The 21,451-nt window shown below is 40.3% G+C and overlaps 1 protein-coding gene across 1 annotated transcript; it reads left to right on the top strand.

Annotated features, from left to right (window-relative positions):
• Positions 1-413: 413 nt before the first annotated feature.
• Positions 414-15,014, top strand: LOC135089905 (beta-1,4-galactosyltransferase 4-like). The gene is made up of 8 exons (XM_063986087.1): positions 414-578; positions 9,264-9,340; positions 10,169-10,321; positions 11,943-12,159; positions 12,209-12,565; positions 12,708-12,805; positions 12,931-13,131; positions 13,815-15,014. The coding sequence occupies exons 1-8, from the start codon at positions 429-431 to the stop codon at positions 14,176-14,178; spliced, it is 1,617 nt and encodes a 538-aa protein (XP_063842157.1). The 5' UTR covers positions 414-428; the 3' UTR covers positions 14,179-15,014.
• The last annotated feature ends 6,437 nt before the right edge of the window (positions 15,015-21,451 follow it).

Below are 21,451 nucleotides of genomic sequence, written 5' to 3'. Positions count from 1 at the left end.
AAGTCCTTGACTCGAAACTTGTGTACCATATAAAAATCTGTATCTGCCTATCCGAATCATTAAACCATTACAAAGCACAGGGCTTAAAACACTTTAATTTTGGTTCACCTTTTCAGATTCAAGGTTATGGAGACACTTTTTCCTTATCCCTGAGCAGATCGATAATCTACATTCCACCTGAGTAAAGTTCCTCTTGTTCCTATTCTTTATTTATTAATTGCTTAAGAATAACATCTCCATTCCCCTTGTCAAAGTGCGAAAACAAAAACAACCTCTGCAGTTGATAAAAGAACTGTTCAAATGGTTTAATTTTCTCTCGAAATAGCTAGCTTCGTTGATTTGTGTCAGAAAAGTTGTTAGATTAATAACGCCATGTATTAACTTACCTAATATATTTTATACTATCCTCTCTGTTGTTATCATGACACATGCACAGTTTGAGTGTTGCGTTGGTGTTGGCAGTCTTCTTCACAACGGGGCGTCAACATCAACATGGCGAGGCAGGAATCGGTTACTTCCTCCTGTCGCCTCTAATCCCGTCTGTCTGCCACCCTGGCTTGGATTATTGTGACTTCAAGGTAGTTGTAGGACATCTACCTATTTACCTTGTGTGCATTCGTTTTTACTAATATTTTCTTTAACCCTTTTCCATTTTCTGCAAGTTTCTGGCCCATTGAGTTTTGTTTTCTATAAGTTATGTGCATTGTATTATGTCCGCTAACACTGCTGTTTATTGCCTGAGCACTTCACGGGTTGGCGTGAATGTGCACCATTCCAGCACGCACGCCAGGTCATCTTGATAGCGCGGGTGTTTCACCAAGGCCACAGCACCGGCTCCTCGCTTTAAGGCAGCCAGACCCACCGCTCATACTAACACTGTATATCCAAATGCTTTCTTTACAGTTATGACTAATATATTTCAGTGTGGTAGGTATCCATAATCTTTCAAAACTGAAGTTGTTTACCTCATTTACGACTGTAGAATAATAATATGTTTATTGCTGCTGTTTATTAAACATCTATGAGTGTTTTGGGTTCCTGATATGATATACTGAATTGCAAGGTAACGTAACATATTGAAACGTACCCCTACCAGCAGGCAAGGGGCGCTTCACACCATTGTGGGGTTCAGGGCGTGTGTGTTGTGGAGAAGGACTTTACCTGGGCGGCTGGGAATGGTTGGTGCTCTGACTCACCCATTCACTCTCATTGAGAACAATCACACAGAGCAGGGAGAGGAAAACACACTTTTCCTTATGTCCATATATTACACAACAGTACAGTACAGTCATGATACACAGGTAGGCACGGGGATAGCAGGCATTTACACTATCAGTCAGTCACTTGCACACTTTACTCACAAGGACTCGGCTTGCTTTCCCTTGTCTCCTTCCTCACACATCTTGTCTCATCACAGTCTTGATACTCTCTCTTTGTCTCTCGGTGCCGCAGGGTGCCTCACACCCTGCTTCTCACGTCGCCACCTCTGCCAGGTGACACTTAACTACACCTATTCTACCTTGCAAGATATAAGTAGGAGTCATCTAGATTACCAATACTGGTATGGATAATTGCTATATATATATATATATATATATATATATATATATATATATATATATATATATATATATATATATATATATATATATATATTTATTTATTTATTTATTTATTTTTATTTTTTTCATATGTAGGAGTGACACTGACCAAGGGCAACATAAGTCCAATAAAAGAATGCCCACTGAAATGCCAGTCACATAAAAGGGTCCAAAGCAGTAGTCAAAAACTGAAGGATAAGTGCCTTGAAACATCCCTCTTGAAGGAATTCAAGTCATAGGAAGTTGGAAATACAGAAGCAGGAAGGGAGTTCCAGAGTTTACCAGAGAAAGGGATGAATGATTGAGAATACTGGTTAACTCTTGCATTAGAGAGGTGGACAGAATAGGGGAGAGAAAAAGAAGGTCTTGTGCAGCGAGGCCGTGGGAGGAGGGGAGGCATGCAGTTAGCAAGATCAGAAGAGCAGTTAGCATGAAAATAGCGGTAGAAGACAGCTAGAGATGCAACATTGTGGCAATGAGAGAGAGCCTGAAGACAGTCAGTTAGAGGAGAGAAGTTGATGAGATGAAAAGCTTTTGATTCCACCCTGTCTAGAATAGCAGTATGAGTGGAACACCCCCAGACATGTGAAACATACTTCATACATGGACAGATAAGACCCTTGTACAGAGTTAGCAGCTGGGGGGTTGAGAAAAACTGGCAGAGACGTCTCAGAACACCTAACTTCATAGAAGCTGTTTTAGCTAGAGATGAGATGTGAAGTTTCCAGTTCAGATTATTAGTAAAGGACAGATCGAGGATGTTTAGTGTAGAAGAGGGGGACAGTTGAGTGTCATTGAAGAAGAGGGGATAGTTGTCTGGAAGATTTTGTTGAGTTGACAGATGGAGGAATTGAGTTTTTGAGGTATTGAACAATACCAAGTTTGCTCTGCCCCAATCAGAAATTTTAGAAAGATCTGAAGTCAAGTGTTCTGTGGCTTCCCTGCGTGAAATGTTTACTTCCTGAAGGGTTGCACGTCTATGAAAAGATGTGGAAAAGTGCAGGGTGGTATCATCAGCATAGGAGTGGATAGGACAAGAAGTTTGGTTTAGAAGATCATTAATGAATAATAAGAAGAGAGTGGGTGACAGGACAGAACCCTGAGGAACACCACTGTTAATAGATTTAGGAGAAGAACAGTGACCGTCTACCACAGCAGTAATAGAACGGTCAGAAAGGAAACTTGAGATGAAGTTACAGAGAGAAGGATAGAAGCCGTAGGAGGATAATTTGGAAATCAAAGCTTTGTGCCAGACTGTATCAAAAGCTTTTGATATGTCCAAGGCAACAGCAAAACTTTCACCTAAATCTCTAAAAGAGGATGACCAAGACTCCGTAAGGAAAGCCAGAAGATCACCAGTAGAGTGGCCTTGACGGAACCCGTACTGGCAATCAGATAGAAGGTTGTGAAGTGATAGATGTTTAAGAATCTTCCTGTTGAGGATAGATTCAAAAACTTTAGATAGGCAGGAAATTAAAGCAATAGGACTGTAGTTTGAGGGATTAGAACGATCACCCTTTTTAGGAACAGGTTGAATGTAGGCAAGTTTCCAGCAAGAAGGAAATGTAGATGTTGACAGACAGAGCTGAAAGAGTTTGACTAGGCAAGGTGCAAGCATGGAGGCACAGTTTCGGAGAACAATAGGAGGGACCCCATCAGGTCCATAAGCCTTCCGAGGGTTTAGGCCAGCAAGGTCATGGAAAACATCATTGCGAAGAATTTTAATAGGTAGCATGAAGTAGTCAGAGGGTGGAGGAGAGGTATGAACAAGCCCAGAATCATCCAAGGTAGAGTTTTTAGCATAGGTTTGAGCAAAGAGTTCAGTTTAAGAAATAGATGTGATAGCAGTGGTGCCATCTGGTTGAAATAAAGGAGGGAAAGAAGAAGCAAAATTATTGGAGATATTTTCGGCTAGATGCCAGAAGTCATGAGGGGAGCTAGATCTTGAAAGGATTTGACATTTTCTATTAATGAAGAAGTTTTTGGCTAGTTGGAGAACAGACTTGGCATGATTCCAGATAGAAATATAAAGTGTATGAGAAGAAGATTGAGAAGAGCAAGGTAGTTGTATTTGAGCAGAGAGAAGTGGAAGCACAGTAATCCCTTCAATATCCATCATAATTTGTTGTTGCATTTGTCTGGATATTGCATGTTCGAATAATTCTCGTCATTCACCAGACATCAGTACAGAAAATGGTATTGTACAGGATTACATACTTGCACGATCAGTTTTAAGACATTTCTCTTATGGCATTTTTGTTGCAAATGCTTACTTATTAAGATTTTTTATGCCTTCATCTTGCAGTCTTTGTCCTACATCTGCCACAATACACATAATGGGATCTTTTCAAGGTGATTTGTTTTCTGTATGTGCATGTGTTGGATGAAGCTTCATAAAGTAGGGAGACGAATGTCAAATTTGTTAATTTCACGTGATAATACATCATTGAAAGAGAACTCCAGGCATGAGAGGACAAACAAGCCAGGGCACCACCATGAAAGCAAGCATGTGCTCCATGGTAAGAGGCAACAGGTGATGGAATGGCAGAGATGTGAATACAACCAAGTGTCAGTGGGAACAGGGAACAGTTGTAGTTGTGTAGGTGCATGGAACAACAATAGCAAATGCAAGAAAAATCACTGTGAAAAATTACACCCAGTTTATACAGCATGTCTGCAGATGATAAAAATAAATGGATATAATATGCTATAGTGTATACATATTTCCATGTACAACTGACATACTTGAACATACAGGTTATTTATGTAGACAAACTGCTTGCTTGCCACAACACTAGTCATGCCAGACTGGCTACAAGAGAGGGGGAGAGAGTCACACTGGTGGCTGGCATATGTACTTTGTCCAGGTATTTAACCATATATATGTCTGGTTAAATATCCGGTCATGGTTATATCTGGATATTGACAAGTTGGGTTTTTGAATACTTGGACATTAGGGGGATTACTATATGTGGTTTTAGAGTGTCTTAAATGGTGAGTGTGCCAGCTGTAGGCAAGTGCAAGGTGGTTGTGTGGGGAGAGAGAATGGAGGAGATGAGTGAGCTTAAGTATCTGGGAACAATATTAGGTAATGATGGTGAGATGGATGGTGAGATAAGAGAGAGGATTGTGAATGGTAGTGTGTCATGGAAGTCACGGAAGGAAGAAATTTGCCATTGAATGTAAAGAGAGGTTTAAGGAATTGTATTTTCTTGCCAACATTGATATATTGATCAGAAACCTGGACACAGCAACTGAGAGTGTATGCTGTGGAATTGAGCTATCTGAGAGGAGTGTGTGGAATGACCAAACAGGATAGTGAGAGATATAGGTTGTGTGAGTGCCTGTGCTAGTGGTGTAAAGTGTGAAGGGGGTGCAGTGGGTGAAAAAGAACACACTGACATCAAATGGCCATATTGAAAGAATGAGTGAGGAGTTTGTAAAGAAAGCATGTATGAGCAAAACTGATGCTGTTAATAGGAGAGAAAGGGCATTTGGGAGATGGAAGAACACGGTTAAGGAGTACATGCATGAAAGAGGTGTTAGCAGAGATGAAAAGCTTGAAAAAGCAAGATAGAAATGTAAGGAGGAGGCTTTTCTGTCAAGGACACTGCCTTGCAGGATGCTTCCAGAGGGAGTGTGGCTTCAGAGTGAGAAACAGGTAGATAGATAGATAGATAGCCTGTAGAGTGCCGACTACAGCTGCTCTGTGTTTTTGAGAAATTAATAGAAGTAAACAGAGAAGATAGGAAGCAGCAGCACCAGATTGCAGCACCCCCTCAGTCCTTGATGACCCTTCTTGTGTCCTTGTCTTTTCCCTTTTTTTTCCAGATGCAGTAACATTGTTTACACTGCACTGCAAGCACCACAAACACCTACACAATCTTCATGTTGAAAATTATTATGAAAATAGCAGAAAAACAAACACGATTGATCAAACAATCAAGTCATCTTGACTAACAGAGCCTCCACATCAACAGCACAGCATCGCTGATGTACCATGTACTCGTATACTTTATGGTGCCAGACTTTGCCTCTTTGCCAGCTGGTGGACTTATCCTCAGACTTGCTATACTAACTGAATTTTTCATTATTTTTCAGCCTTAATGTTGCTTTCTCCAGTTTATTTTATTTTTTTATCTTTGTGTTTTGAATAGTCTTGTACAAGTCGTTTATAAATAACTTTTGAATATAGATCAAGGGGCAGAGCATTGCTGCCATGTGAATTAGGTCCAGGTCCCTCTCACAGAATGGTGGGGCATGTTGTTTTTATTTGCAACATTTTATGCAATATTTCTGCATGCTGGAGCCTGGTGCACATACTGTATAACAATGGTACGAACTGAAAACATCATCACATCATGCCCTCCTCCAGATATTCTCTATAGATATTGTGTGGTGTACCCATTAGTCTCTTTCCAATTGTTGGTACAAACTGAAAACACCCATAAGAGCTAGTGTGAAAAGTAGTGACTTCATATAGGACTACAATAATATCCAGTGTGCTTTCTGAAAAAAAAAAAAAAAAAGCCTTAGTAGACTCAGACAGACAGTTGCTAAGGTGAAGAGAAAACTGCCACAGATCTAGAAAACTGGTATAGAAACTTGTCAGATGAGCAGTGAACAAAAGAAGCTGATACAATTCACCTAAGATTGTTTATGATGTGAATTCACAGGTGCAGCTTTGGGATGTGTTACAGAGGCAGTTGGGTTTCTGTGAATGAGTGGCAACTGACTGTAAACTTTGCTTCAATGTAAGTCCAGTTTTGGGGAGCACTCAGAGGTCCTTGGGTGTTGGAGTAGTCCCTTGGGATGTTGCATGGCCCTATAAAATTCCCAGCTGCCATAAATCCCTTGGTTGTTTGGGCACTTCTCTGGCCTGCCTTGAGTGACGAAAAATGCTGGACACCATGCTCTTGGTGGGACAGGATGTGGATAACTATGGTTTGAGTTGATAACCAGTGTGAATATGCAGGTTTTCATTCAGATTGATATGTCACAGCCTAAGCATCCACTGAGAACCATTGCTTGCCAATTTAACAATGGCATAAATCCCAATTGTTACATGTGTTTGCTATGGCCACAGTTATCCTATTATGTATCCCAGCTGTCCTCTGAGGCAGTTGCCTGCTTCCCTGTATCACGGCCATTCTGTTAAGTATCTGTGGTGTCTGGATATTGTCTGAATGACTGACTCTGTGTATATAGTCTGTTAATATGCTTATTTGTAATGTAGTAGTATTACCTTCTTAAGCTGTTCCAAGTCTCTCATGTTACATTCCTAAGTTTTGGACATTATTTCATTGGAGCTGTACTGATCACAAGTTTGGGAGGCACACACTGCAGTGGGTCAGTTGTGAAGGTGCAGGCTGTCACAGTTGTATTATACACCTACTTTGGTCAAGTTTGAATGATGACACCAGAAGATTAAGGGCCCCATACATGCCAAGGTGGCCTCTCTGGCCACCTGAACAGCTGGCTTGTGTCACCCACACACTATTCAGTCCTGCCTCAAGGCAGTGCTCAGTTCTAGCGAGACACTGCGGAGTGAAGATTATGGCCTCTCCCATGGATATGGGAGAGTTAGACCTACTTGCCACTGCAGCTGTTGCAGTGACCTACACGTTATTACAGAAGACCAAGAAGAGGAAAAAGAGTAATTTTTCCTATAATAATAAAAAAAAAAAATCTTTCCATGTTTGATGAAGATATGAACTGCTTCTGACCATGGAAGGCTGATATTCTGCCTCATACTGCCTAATTTAAATGTAATATTTCAAGCCTATTATCCTTTAAAATCTGCAGCTAAATATTCTGATGTGTTCCTGTTTTTTTGTCACTAGACATATAAATAGAATAAATATATATATATATATATATATATATATATATATATATATATATATATATATATATATATATATATATATATATATATATATATATATATATATATATATATATATATATATATATATATATATTTTTTTTTTTTTTTTTTTTTTTTTTTTTTTTTTTTTTTTTCCATATTCAATGAAGAAAACCTCAAATGCTGACTTGTTCACAGTAAGTTGCCAAGTACTGTACTGAGAGATGTGGCCTCTAAGCTGCCTCATGTGCCCATACATGCTCAAACAGGCCTTGCTGGATGCTGGCCAGACAAAGCCAACCTGGCAGCTACAGGTTCATGGGGCAGCCTTTCTGGCAGCATGCAGGCAGTCTGCACATGCTGCCTCAACGTCTCATACATGTGCAATTTGGCCTGAACAGTCCTGGTTTATGCAGGTGACCAGATAGGCCGTTTGGCTGCCCGAGCATGTATGGGGCCCTTTAGGAGGAGTGAAAGCCTCTCTGTGTAATGAATGGGTTATGTCTTCATCTCTCTTTATCAACACTAGTACCTCTCCCTTGAAACTCTCCTGAATTAAGAATGTGATTTTGGTGGAAGGCTCCAGTGACTTCTTATGCATACATCAAACTTTCTATTGTGAATGAAATGACTACATATGTATCTGTCAAATGAATCAGACCTTCATTTTGAACATCAGCAGTGTTAAAATGCAGTAACATTTCCATACGTTTTGTGCTCAAGTCAGCTACCACTGAATGGTTCCTGACTGTCTGGTGTTTCACGTCCAGTCTGCACTGCACTGGAGCCACTGTGTATGATGTCAGCATGGCAATTTCTTAAATCTATATTACATTTCTAGATAATATATGTAAGATGTACAGAAGGTGGTGTGGTGCAGTACAGATATGAAGAATCTTTCACAGAGGGTCTGAGAGACTGAACAGTCCTCTACGCTTTGTTAAGAAAAATGTTAGGGTTACACGTAATATAGAAACATTCATATGTAAATTAGTGGTCTACATTCTATGCATATTGACTGTAAAACCTTTCTCTATGTTCTTATTGCATCCTGCCACTTTCCCTCTCTTATGCAATTGAGGCATCTCATAAAGTATTGAAAAATACATAAAAAAAAAAGGTTTTAAGTATTTTTTTATTTTTTTATTTTTTATTTTTTTTTGCAAGATGGTAGCATCAATAATAACTGAAGTCTGTTTTACAATACAGGCAATGTTTTAACCATGAATATGTTATTAGAATCATGGTTACAATTTTTGTACAAAATGTTGGATAACATCAACCAGATATTTCCTTACTTCTGAATAGTGTGGCCACTTGAGAGTACCAGTGTAAAGAAGCAGTCTAAATCAGGGGGAACTGATCTCTCACATATTATAATTAGTATTACTGCAAAAGTAGCAAAAATACCAACAAAAGTATTAAGCATTCTTGTGTTGAATTGGAGTATTACCTGAGGGTTGAGGAATAATGCCAACACATGCTGTACATACTCACTGGTACACCCCCAGGGTGTACCATTGGCCTTGATTGGCTGACTGTATCCCGCACACTGACTTGCACAGCAGTTAATTCCTCACTGGTGGATGGGCTGCAATCAGAATCTTGTAACCAACTCACATGATTGAGCACTCCCTCATTCTTTATAAAGACAGATTGTGGTGAATTGGCTTACCTTAGATTATGCATAGCAGCACTATGGTGTAGTGGGTTGATTTGTCACTGCTTGATGGGATGCCTCACACTGTTGCTTCACAGGACCCGTGTGCTTGACTGTAGCTCCCTTCTTGCAGTGCTTTAGAATGGCTGATCCTGAGAAGATTGAGAAGTATGAACACCTCTTGAACAATGTCTTGAGAGAAAATTTGAGGTTAGTACATTGGCAGTTTTACTTTGTTGTGTGATTTTTATGTCAAGTACAAGGCATCAGATAGGCAGTTTCTGAATGGATCTTGTTGTCAGGATATAGATTGATGTGGATGATTGCTCATCTTGAAATATTAATTTCAAACTCTTGTGCATTAAACCATGACTTTAAACAGAAAATTTCAAACTTTTGGGAGCAGTTCTTGTAAACTACTAGAGTAATGATCTTTGTGCCTGCCAGCATGGATGACATAATAGTTCTTAACTTATCCTGTTACTTTATATACTTTATTGGTTAATATTCACTGTTAAGTTCATTTTTTAATTTGTACTGTGGTATTCCTAGGTGCATAAAATTATGAGAATACATTTACATTTTTTATTGTTATAATTATTTTATTTATCAGGAAGGCTACAGGGGGCTAAACACATTTAAAATAAAATGCTAGCATGTATATAACCTTCACTCACAGTATATGTGTAGTAACTATACAAGTCTGGAAGGTCATACCTATCCTGCAAAACAGAGGCCTTGTTTGCTTGTAGGTTGTGTATAGGGATGAATTAGTGGGGATCCACTCATTCTCAGTTTCATTCAGATCAAGTGGGGCTTGCTGTAGCTGTGGAAAGTTGTATTCCAAGTGGTGTGGGGTGTTCTTGGTGTTATTCAGTAGCTGTGATGATGATGAAACTTTGTCAGAAGCAGTGTTGGTGACCACAGTGTTATGGGCTTTGCCATGACCTGGTTAGCTGGCAGTGTCACAACAAAGGGAAGCACAGTAAGTGAGTATCTGAGTGCATACATAAAACTGCACAATTTTATCTTTATCAGAATTGTCTTAGAAGAAAGGGACAAAGTGTATGAAGACATCGCAGCACATTCCCAGCTGAAGCAGATGATCACTTGTATCATAGAGTCACCAGACCAGGAGGGACTACGCACCAAGGTTGACCTTGGCTCAAACTTCTACGTTCAGGCTCATGTGTAAGTGTCTGATGCTGCTCCAACCAAGCGTTCCAACTGGGTCCATACTGAGAACAGCCTGAAACTTCATGACAACAAAACTGACCATTTTACTAATTTTATATTTGATCTCTCTCTCTCTCTCTCTCTCTCTCTCTCTCTCTCTCTCTCTCTCTCTCTCTCTCTCTCTCTCTCTCTCTCTCTCTCTCTCTCTCTCTCTCTCTCTCTCTCTCTCTCTCTCTCTCTCTCATGCTTTGCTCCATTATTTTCAAATTTGTATTGGGCTGCAAGTTCCATGATGACATGGGTGCCACTGTTAGTGAGGTTATAGAACCATGACACTAATGTTACTGTTTGAGCATGAAAAGAAAGGAAATGAAAGACAGGACAGTGAGTAAGGACATAAAGAAGACACAGCATGAAAGCACAATACTGCCAACACTGATGTGAGTGGAACAAGGATGCAGAGTGATGATCAGAGATGTAGAATTGAGATAGTGGAGATTAATTATTTGAGAGTTGTTTGTATTATGAACAGGATAGGCAGTGATGTGGCATGTGGTCTTTTCCCTGCAGTCCCAGTAGGCCTTTTTTTCTGCATTTTTTGCTATTTGAAGACTTAGATTGTCATCCCCTTCTGTTTGTAGAGTCGTAGGCAATTGATCGCTGTCCTTGGTGGTACAGGCAGGATTTTTTTATTGATACTTTGTAGAGACTAGTGCTGCCCTTCACAGCTCTCAGATGCATTCACTGTTGAAGATATGGTTGTTGGGAAGCATATGAGTATTCCCAGTTGGCCACCCAGTGATAGTTGGACTAATGGCCAACTTCGGGCAGTACTCATTCTCAAATCACCGAAAAAATGATCACATTCATGTCTTGACCACTCACTATCTTTGTATATCTGTGAAAGATGAAGGCTTGAATTGTGGAGTTATGGAGATTATCAAACAACACCTGTGGATGGTTTGGTTGTGTGGAAGAAACAAGAAGTGTGAGGACAAGGAGAGTCTACCAAGAAGGACTGGATGGTGTAGGTGTGAGAGGAAGGCTCCATATAAAATGAGAGGATTGAGTATTGAGGGGATGGAAGGCTGAGGATGAAGGGGGATGGAAGGATGAGTACAGGAATAGGACCAGCCATGCCCTTAAGTGGGGTTCAAGGATTGACCATCAGAGCAAAGAAAAAGCCACCATTCTATTTTATTCTATTTCCTTGAAATGTTTATTTTTATCAATATTCATTATTTCAATAATTCAAGTTAATCAGTATTCTTATTGTTGTTATCTTGTGTGGTGCTTAGATGCCTGTATGCTGTCAAGGATACAAGATACCATGATGCATATGCTTGCTTGTGATGATGTCCTAAGAAAAAAAATGAAATTGAAAAACTTAAGAAAACAGAGAGAGTGTTCAGCATCTTCTAGCTAATGAGCTTATGCAGCAGAAATATTAATTTTACCATGAAAATAGTGGTATATAAACCAAATATGAAAATGGGTTCCAGTATTTTGAAACATTTTAAAATATTTCAGGCATGCTTTTTTTTCTCTTTGTTGTGAGTGGCATCTTTGTCACTATGGAATTCAGGATCTCTTACTCTTAGCTAAGTAAACTTTATCAACTCTTTTCTTTCAACAGGCCAGACACATCCCGTATATATGTGAACGTTGGGCTGGGCTTCTTTCTGGAACTCACACTCCAAGAAGCTCTTGGCTTCATTGATAAGAAGCTTGAACTTTTAAATGTGAAACTGAGTGAGTCCACCAAAAAATCAGCTAAAATTAAAGGGCAGATCAAGTTTGTGTTTGAGGGCATCAGGGAGCTCCAACAGTTCAATGAGAGGAATGCTGCTCCATAAAATTCCTCTGTTTTTCATGTATGTTTTTATATTCAGCAAAGCTTAAATGGATACCAAAAAGATAGAGGTAGTTTATGCATATAACATTAAATTTTCTCAAGTTTGGTTTAGATCAGTTGCTTTGAGCCTGATTCTGTGGTTAGCTCCTTATCTCTTCGGGAAATACACAGACACCTCATTCCCCTATGTTGCCAAAGATGATGTTGGGCAGGAATTAGTGGGCAGTGTTGGCCCTTTAGAGAATGGGCTGCAGTGGTGTCCTGTGGTGTCTCCTCACTTACAAGGGCAGAATAACTTAATGAGCTGTGATGTGGAGGTGCTGCCGGAGGAAGAAATTGTAATAAAAAATGACATTCAAGAGGGTGGATTATGGAAACCTCAGGAGTGCCAGTCCAGGTATCGGGTGAGTAAGCCTTCAGTTCATTTGTGTTTTTTATATGTATATCATGTCTCATCAACATAAAAAGCACATATGTTTCAAGCTTGCTTATTTCTCATGTACAGAAACATGACTTGCAGTTTTTACTTTTTCTTTTTTTTCACAGGTAGCAATCATAGTTCCTTTCCGTAACAGAAGCAGAAATCTTCAGCAGTTCCTGTCATATATGCATCCCTTCCTCACCAGACAACAACTGAACTACAGGTATCCATAAACTCAGAGAGCATTCAGACACTAAATATTATCTCTTATCTGTCTTATGAGAGCAGCTTCACTGTCAATCTCCCAAAGATTGAAAATATTGTAACAAATAGGTATTCATTCATCAGGATTGTGGTTGTGGAACAGACCGCCGCTGCAGCTTTCAATCGAGCCAAGCTGTTTAACATTGGCTTTGTAGAGACGCTCAAGCTGGACCATTATGACTGCTTCATCTTCCATGATGTTGACCTCCTTCCTTTGAATGACTACAACACCTATGGCTGCACACACCACCCCAGGCACATGTACTCTGCTTTGGACACCTTCAGGTTGGTAGAAGGGCAAGGCCAAGGAAAGTGCAACATTAATACAACTAAGAGCTGAATTGATTAGATATTTCTTTATTTCTTTCTGTATTATTATTTTTGCCTTGTCTTGGCTACCTCTTTTTTTTAGGAGAGTCATCCTTGTTATATGTATCTATGTATTTATTTATTTATTTTATTTTATTATTTTTTATTGATATTTTATGAAGCAGCATTTAGAAGGTATTCTTTTCTTGATTTTCTATGTATTGTTTGACTAGCCACATTCAATTAGTTTCCTGGTTATACTTCTTTTTTTGGATGATTATGATGATGTATACAGAAAATGGCTAAAAGTTTGAAAGTATATCAAAGCAACCCAGTAATGTTATGGTTGGTGTGCTTGGGTTTGAATTCTAGGCTGTATGGAAACAAACATAGGTATGTCTGTCACGCAACCCCCTGTTCATCCAACAGTAGAGAGGTAGAGGATGTAAGTTGAGGAGTTCTGATGTTGCTCTACAGCAAGAGTAAAAGCATCATGTGTGTGGTTAGGTATTGAGTGTGGATGTGTTTGTGCTTCAGCCAAGAGAATAGGAATGCTCTACACCACACCTGTTGATATGCAGGAATTAAAGGCATGAAATTAAAGCAATGATTATTAGTCACCTCAAAACTGTTGCTGATACAAGTTGTCTGTGTTTCAGGTATAACCTTCCTTACCGCACCCTCTTTGGTGGGGCCATAGCCATGCAGCGAGTTCACTTCCAAAAAGTAAATGGATTCAGCAATAAATTCTATGGGTGGGGAGCAGAAGATGATGATATGTATGAGCGGATCAGCAACGTAGGACTGGTGTTTGTTCGCTTCGATCCCCGCATATCAACGTACATCATGGTGTCCCACCAGTCCAGCAGGTACCAACACAGTGATCACCAGCACCATCCCCAACTCCAGGCACAGGCTGGGGAGAAGACTTCCACAGAGGATGATGGGTTGTCTAGTCTTTCCTATCAGGTGGTTGATCATCAGGTGAAAAAGCTCTTCACTTGGTTTCTTGTGTCCTGTTGATAAACTGCTATTCTTGGAAATATGTTAAGGAGTTTACTTGTGATGAAGTGTGTATAATGGAGTATCATTTTTAGATTATTTCTGTGATTTTTATGCCTTGTTTTAAGTACCAAATAATAGTGAATATTCAATTGTGCAGTGTAATATGGGGTAAGCTACATTTTCACTGGTTGTACCAGATTTTAAAATCTCTGTAGTTTGTAGTTAACATTCTTATTTCCTATATGTAACACATCAGGTTGAAATGATCTGAAGGTAACTTTGCTTTTGCACTATGACAGGTTATATTGTAGTTGTAACTAATGTGTGATGTAACCAAAATTGCACTGGTTGTACCTGTTCACTCTGTACTTCTGTGATTCTGAATATCATAACATTACATGAATGACTGCCTGTCTAATTCAATCTGTGAATTTGTAGTCTTTGGGAAATCAGGAAGGTTTTAAGGTTGTAAGGAAAAGTATTTAATCATGCAGCATTGTCACTTGTTATAAGGATTAAGAAACGAATGAGAAAGAATTGAATGTGGCATTACAGAATCTTTATAAGGATTGGTTAAGTTGAAAAAAATAGTGAAGTTGAGCAAAGGGAATAATTGGCAGAATGAGAATGAAACTTCCATAAATAGGAAAAAAGGACAAGTGTACAAGAAAGGTCATGTTGGAATTTGATTGCACTCTTATCTACCTAAGTGTTCATGTATGTGGAGGTTAGTGATAACTTGTTTTGTGATTTTGTTATCCCAACAGCTACCTTCAAGTGGGTGGTGTTATCCCAGCACCTTTCAAGTGTGTGGTGCCTGTAATGGGGGAAAAAAAAAAATATTTATCTTGGTACATAATTCTTTGTGATTGCAGTTCAGTGCTTTCCATCTTCCTTCATGTTCCTTATCATCATCATTATCATCCTTCATTTAACATCTTTGTTTTCCCTTACCAGGTTGGACAGCTAATGAGCCTCATAAACATGCTATTGAGGCAAAAGGTTTTCTTTCCTGGAAGGGCATCTTTGACAAGAAGGTTTGACTCTGGGTGACCTTCCCTAGTTAAGCTTCCAACCAAGGCTGCTGTGGAGCCCTGCCCATATAGCTGATTGCATCCTTTTGAGGTAGTTCCATTGTGTGTGTGGGTGCATCTCACACTAAGCAGTGGGTTTGCTCATCAAAACTCCAGACATGTTCCTCAACTCAGTTGTCAATGATGTGATCACTTTGTTGCCTCAGATTCATACATGTCCTTTTAGCTTGTCATGTCAGTGCATTGCCTTTATACCTTGTCATGGCCTCATTATCAAAACAAAAGCTCCTTATGTACAATGCATCCATAGCCCATGAAAGTTATGATAGTATGCAATACAACACTAAAATCATGATGCAGTTGTCCCAGTGTTGTATTTTGTTTATTAACATTGACTTTTACTGGGTTCCATCATTCACACTTTTTGTGAAATACTTTTGATTAAAAGACTAGGGATGACAACAGCAAATGATTGACTGACTGATTGATATATGAACTGAATGAATGTGCATGAAGCAGTAGCAGCCAAGATCATATGTCATTATAGAAAGCACTGTATGAGAATGAATTTGGCAAAAATAACAGAGATACTCTTATTGTACTTGAAAATAATATATGAGACAGAGTGTAGTATGAGGTGTCAACTCAGACAGTGATGGTGTTGACTGACACTCCTGATTCCATCCTATCAAGACCAGAATGTTTGTAATTTTTTTAAGATAGTCTTGAACTTTTGCCAGCATTTCAGAGGTATTGCCATTGTGCTTGTAGACTTTTGGGTGCTAGGAGTTCACTTATCAGTAACCTCAGCAGATGGGAAGACTGTGTTTAAGAACAAAATGTAACTGAAATTGTTGATTGGAAGAACATAAGAAATTGCATCATTGTATTTGAATGGCTGTGAGAGGGACCAAGTTGTGGGCATGGTGATTAGGAAAGATTTTAGCAGTGAACAACAAAAGTGTAGCAGAATGGACTACTTTAGTAAAATGATCTCTCTTCCGTTCTTCTGAGGGGTATGTAGGCTATGTGGAAAGGGATCAAGGTTCTTAAGGCATGTGAGCCACTGTGATTAGGCCGTTTGATGTCCCTTCTCACTAAGTGTAGTTTTTCACAAATTAAATGATTCTCCATTGAATTCAGTGCCAGTAATTCGGTTACTAATGATGGTGTTGATCTTTCAAAACCAAGTAGTGCATAATAAATGTTCTTTCTCAGTTTGCTTTGGTTTGAGTTTAGACAGTGTGTGATTCCTGCTGCTGTGTGCCCCTAGAATGAGAGTAACCAGTTTTTAGACCACCAGTGTGGATCTGTATGTCTGTGTGATTTTCCCAGAATATGCAGAATCATTGGAGTGAATACCTCATTAAGAGAAGCAAATTGTTTAGTTTGACATAGCTACTGTAATAATTAGGTGGTACATACATTGCTTTAACTATGTACTTCTTCCACAAGGATGGTCACCTTCTGCTGTTGGTGGTCACTGTCTCAGTTGGAGTTTTTTTCAGATGCCATTAGTGCAAACTTGGTCATAAAGCTTTGCTCTTCAAGGGTATTGCTTCTTGGCTATTTGGCTGTTGGATAGTATATAGTGTAGTACATAGATATATATTTTTTTTCTTTATTTTATTTTACAAACATGTTTTTAGGATTTTAGCCATCACATGCTCAATGTTTCACTGAAGAAATGAACAAGAATACTGTGATGATGCATTGCTAAAGGATATTTTATTATTACATTTAAGAAGTGATAATATATTAAAACAATTCTTTTGTATCTGCACCAATCAGCATTATTGATTTCATATAAATGTGGCAAAGGCTCGAAAAAGTTGCCCATTTTGTTTATATAGTTATATTTTTTCACTTAGTAGTTACCTGCTCAACCATTATAATTCCTTACATGTAGGTACGAGAATCCGACCTGGCCATGCCTTTTGAATCCTTTATAAGTTTCCAGTCTCACGCGCTTTTATTTGACAGGTTAAAATACTTATTCGTTAGTGTTTTGAGTGTTCGTTAGTGTTTTGAGTGTAAACATTAAGGGAAACGAAATCTTTACTAAAACATTAAAGAAAGCAAAGTCTATATCACTTTCAGACACGAAAGCTTAATTATAACGTAATGGGTTCAGTTTTCTTGTGTGAATGCACTGACATTTTCGTTATTACTCGGAGCAGATGGGAAGGTGACGAAAGTTGTCGGTGTCGTAATAAAGCACCTTCATGTTACGTAAGTTTAAGTGGCTTTCTCCTGCCTGTTGAGGATAGCCACGCCCTGCCGCCCCTGCCTCGGGTGGGAGGGCAATACACTTCTCAAATTACAAAGTTGTCTAGACGCTGCTGCTGTACCGCCCACATCCCTCACCTATTTAAGGCGGTCCAGGGTTACCCTGCCAAGTAATTCTGCATCCTTCCACAGTTTGCACTTTGCAGTCGGCTGAGGGAGAGCGAGGAGGAGAGGGACAACCCTCCCAAGCCTCGCGTTGCAGACTCGCCGCCCGCCATGCATTCGGAATTTTGTCGAGTTTTTATGTTAAACTTTTCTTATTTCTGGTTCTTAATATCCCAAGAATGGACATCACTGCCCAAGGAAAAGAGCATGGACTCCTACACGTCACTCCTACATACACACACACACACATGCAGTGTGTCTTATGTTCCTGAAGAAATCCTTGAGAAAGGTGAAGTCAAACTACCGATCGGTGATGCCTTATGAATATCACTATTCAAGATCTTTGGTAAAGCATACGGAGAGCTTGCCAGAAACAGTGCACATGCATACCTCAAAAGAGACTGCAACAGGCAGGATATATGATCATGCAATGAAAAAAAAAAAAGCCATATCTGCCTCCCGTCACGACGGCGACCTGCCCCGTTCCTCCTCACGCCAGCTCCAGCACAGCGTCATGGCTCGTGGAAGCCGCGCACACCGCCAGAATTTCTTTACTTGACATATTTTAGGATACAGCTTAAATTATAGTGAAGCACCACCCGTGTCTGGCGCCGGCCTTGCTGCCCACGTTGGCCAAATCCGCATTCCTCACGGCGCTGGTGGGGGCGGCGAGGTGCTGGGCTGCTGCTTGACCGTTCACGCCTGAAGGGTAAGAAGATGCCGCCGATGTCATCCCTTATATATATTAATATCAGAGCTACTTCAAGCCCTGAGAATAAAAAAAAAAAAAAAAATCCTATCAGTCAGGCGTCTCCATCACTGATTGTGACGATCAGTCTGCATCTTCTCAAGTTGTCACCTATCACACCACTACCACCACCACCGAGACAACACTCCACTTTATAGTTGCAAATGATACAAACAAAAGTAAGTATCAGCTCTGACATGGATATATTTGCAGAATTTAATAAGTATACTGGAATGGAGTTTGCCTGGTAGATAACAGAAAATCGTGGTCTTGTGACAACTGAAGAACGTTGCATGGTTTAATTCGAATTGTATCTACATGTATAAAAGCAATGTTGAGGCTGTTTCTGAATTATATTCGATATTTATGTAAGGATGAAAGGTCGCATATGCATAATGATAATGGACGAGAAAGTCGCGGCACTCAGTCAGTGTTATTTACAAGTGGAAATGGATAAATGCGTGAAAGGCGTATCGTGAATTTTGCGTTAGTGAGTTTAAATGCAAAGTGAAAAGTTTGACTCGACTTCTCTCACCCTGTACACATCAGTTATGAAATCACAGGGCAGTGTCTGGCGACGCCTGTGCTGAGGCAAACATCGTATTTAACACTGTTCTCAGTGCAGATGTAGTCGTTCTTTGCATTTATATTAATAATAAATAAAAGAATACTGTATGAATGATAAAATATAAATAATATAAATGGCAATTTACTGGTGTTTCTATATTAAAGGGAAGAGAAATCATGTTCATATCTAAAGGAATGTAGAGAACTATCTGACCTTCAGGATACGTGATTTCCGTTCTGTTTATGCTGCAGCGACCTGCGTGACCACACATGCACGTCTCGCCTGACCGAGAACACGGGGAAGGAAGGAAAACATGTATACAATTACCCTAATGACCGACCTTCAGCAATGATTAAGTTTCGAACATATATATATATATTTTTTTTTACGATTGAGTGGGGAGAGAGAGAGAGAGAGAGAGAGAGAGAGAGAGAGAGAGAGAGAGAGAGAGAGAGAGAGAGAGAACGTATGCATGCATTGAACATTTTTTACGGCATAGAATAGACTATTTGGTAAGTGAAAAGAAGGAAAAAAAAAAAAGAAAAACTCACATACCGTTAACATTACATCTAAAGATTTTTTGTCTCAAGGTGAGTCAGTGCAAGAAGCTGATGATAACCAAGGTAAGGGGGGATTGCAGTAAACTTTTATTTATTTACCTATATATTTAGCCATCTATTTGTATTCATATACAGATAGGCAAAAAACGTGACTCCTAACTTGGGTTATAGGGTGTTGTTGTTATTGGTGGTAGTGATAGTGATGGGTGGCAGTGGTGGTGCAGGGTGGTGGACCGGTGATGGCGGTGACGATGTTGGTAATGGAGACTGCGATGGTGGTGGTGGTGGTGGTAGTGGTGGCGGTGATGATGGTGGCTACTGGTGGAAAAGTATATTTAGTCGATTACATGTTTGTTTCCTCGCGCGGTGCCTGAGCTGTGCGTCACCTGCAGGCCTACGCCTCTCGACCCAGGCCACAGGGGGGCAGAATACTTAAGGCGACTGCCATATATGACTATTATGAATTCAAGAAGTGTCTAATAAACCAGAAGCCCTTGGGCCCATCAGCCAGGCAGCCACGCGGGACAGCCGTGCCTAGGGAGGAGAAAAAACGCCGGAAAGGGACAGATAGAAGCAGATAGAAGGGATACAAAAAAAAAGAACATATTTATAAAACAGAAAAATTGGGGTATTAGGTGTAAAGTATGGGGTGTGAGGCGTGAGCGCACATGGTGGAAGCTCTCCCCCCATCCCACCCACCCCAACCCCGGGACGCTTCTCGGCAGTGTTCCTCAGAGGACTGACACCACCGGATTGCAGCCGTCCCGCCGTCCCCGGAGACGTGAACGAGGCCACCTAGGGTCACAGGTGGGCGTCCTTCAGCGCGCCCGCGGGTCTGAGGTGTGAGTCCACCGTGATCTAACGATGAGCTGACCCGACCCTCACTGTCACCATATCCTGCGGAACTGACCGTCAAGGATGATTTGCGGGGGCGGGGCGGAAGAAAGGACGGAAGGAAGGCTACTGTTGTTACTAGTGGAGGGCGACCTTGCTTAGGACTCGGGATGGCAAGGCGGTAAGATATGTATACTTTGAAGGACAACAGGCAACCGAGATCAAGAGTAAGGGGAAGACGAGGGTCATTGCTGGGATTACTGTTCCCGCGAGGGCAGCCACAAAGGAGCGTGTTGGAGGTGGCAGGAAGGAAGGTCGCCAGGAGACCTAATAGTCAGCTGCGCGGGACAACAATGGCAGTGATACAAGAATTCGGTAGCATTATATTTTTATCATGCCTCTTACTGAGACAGAATCAGAATGACCTCCATAAATAGCCATGTTTCTCATCTGCACAATTTGAATTCTTTCAAAGCCAATATATACAGTGTTTCCCTCAAGTGGATAATGTCCTCGGGCTTGTTTTTGTTAAGTAGCACCCTGAGCCACTCAATGTTATGGTCATGGAGCATTTCAGACCATAATCTTTTATATGTAGACACAAAACCATCAAACACACTGTAAAACCCCGAGCTTAAAATGGTGAGGCCGTTACTGTCACGAAATATACAGGCAGTGATAAGTGACAAGAGCTGCAGCAGGTTAGTAGTGTGTTCTCAAGGTCAGGGCGACTCGACAAAAAGCTTTGCCAGCGTCCCTCTGTGAGCCTTGTCTAGCTAGGCGTCACCGCCAAGCTACGTGCGAACTAGACTTAGGTGCACCCATTATTACTAAAAAGAAAAAAAAAAGAAAAATGGCATCAGTGGGCGTCTATCAGGCGGGGTCGGGGATGTTAACGAGTGAGTAATGATAATTGGACAGGTGCAGATAAGTGCAGAGGGAAGGGGCTGGGAGTCAAGATGAGCCTACTTATCCCGTAGAATTTATTAATTCCGTTTCCTGATGTTAATTGTTATTTTTCAAGTATATCAGTATTATGTACACCATTAGTGCATAAACATATCTATATGTAGTACACCTGTCTTACTATGCCTTGGTTCCGTCAGTCTATTTGCTTATCAATATATATCCGTGTATCTGCTGTAAATTCCGT

Source organism: Scylla paramamosain, chromosome 34 (genome assembly GCF_035594125.1).
Source record: "Scylla paramamosain isolate STU-SP2022 chromosome 34, ASM3559412v1, whole genome shotgun sequence".
In the NCBI taxonomy this organism is placed as follows: domain Eukaryota; kingdom Metazoa; phylum Arthropoda; class Malacostraca; order Decapoda; family Portunidae; genus Scylla; species Scylla paramamosain.
The sequence above is the reverse complement of the archived record's forward strand: the minus strand, read 5'-3'. Positions and strand labels throughout refer to the sequence as shown.

Coding starts and splice junctions, on each gene's coding strand:
- LOC135089905 (XM_063986087.1), top strand. CDS start 429: ATGCACAGTTTGAGTGTTGCGTTGGTGTTGGCAGTCTTCTTCACAACG. Junction 10,322..11,942: donor TTCTACGTTCAGGCTCATGT/GTAAGTGTCTGA, acceptor TTCTTTCAACAG/GCCAGACACATCCCGTATAT. Junction 12,566..12,707: donor AGTGCCAGTCCAGGTATCGG/GTGAGTAAGCCT, acceptor TTTTTTTCACAG/GTAGCAATCATAGTTCCTTT.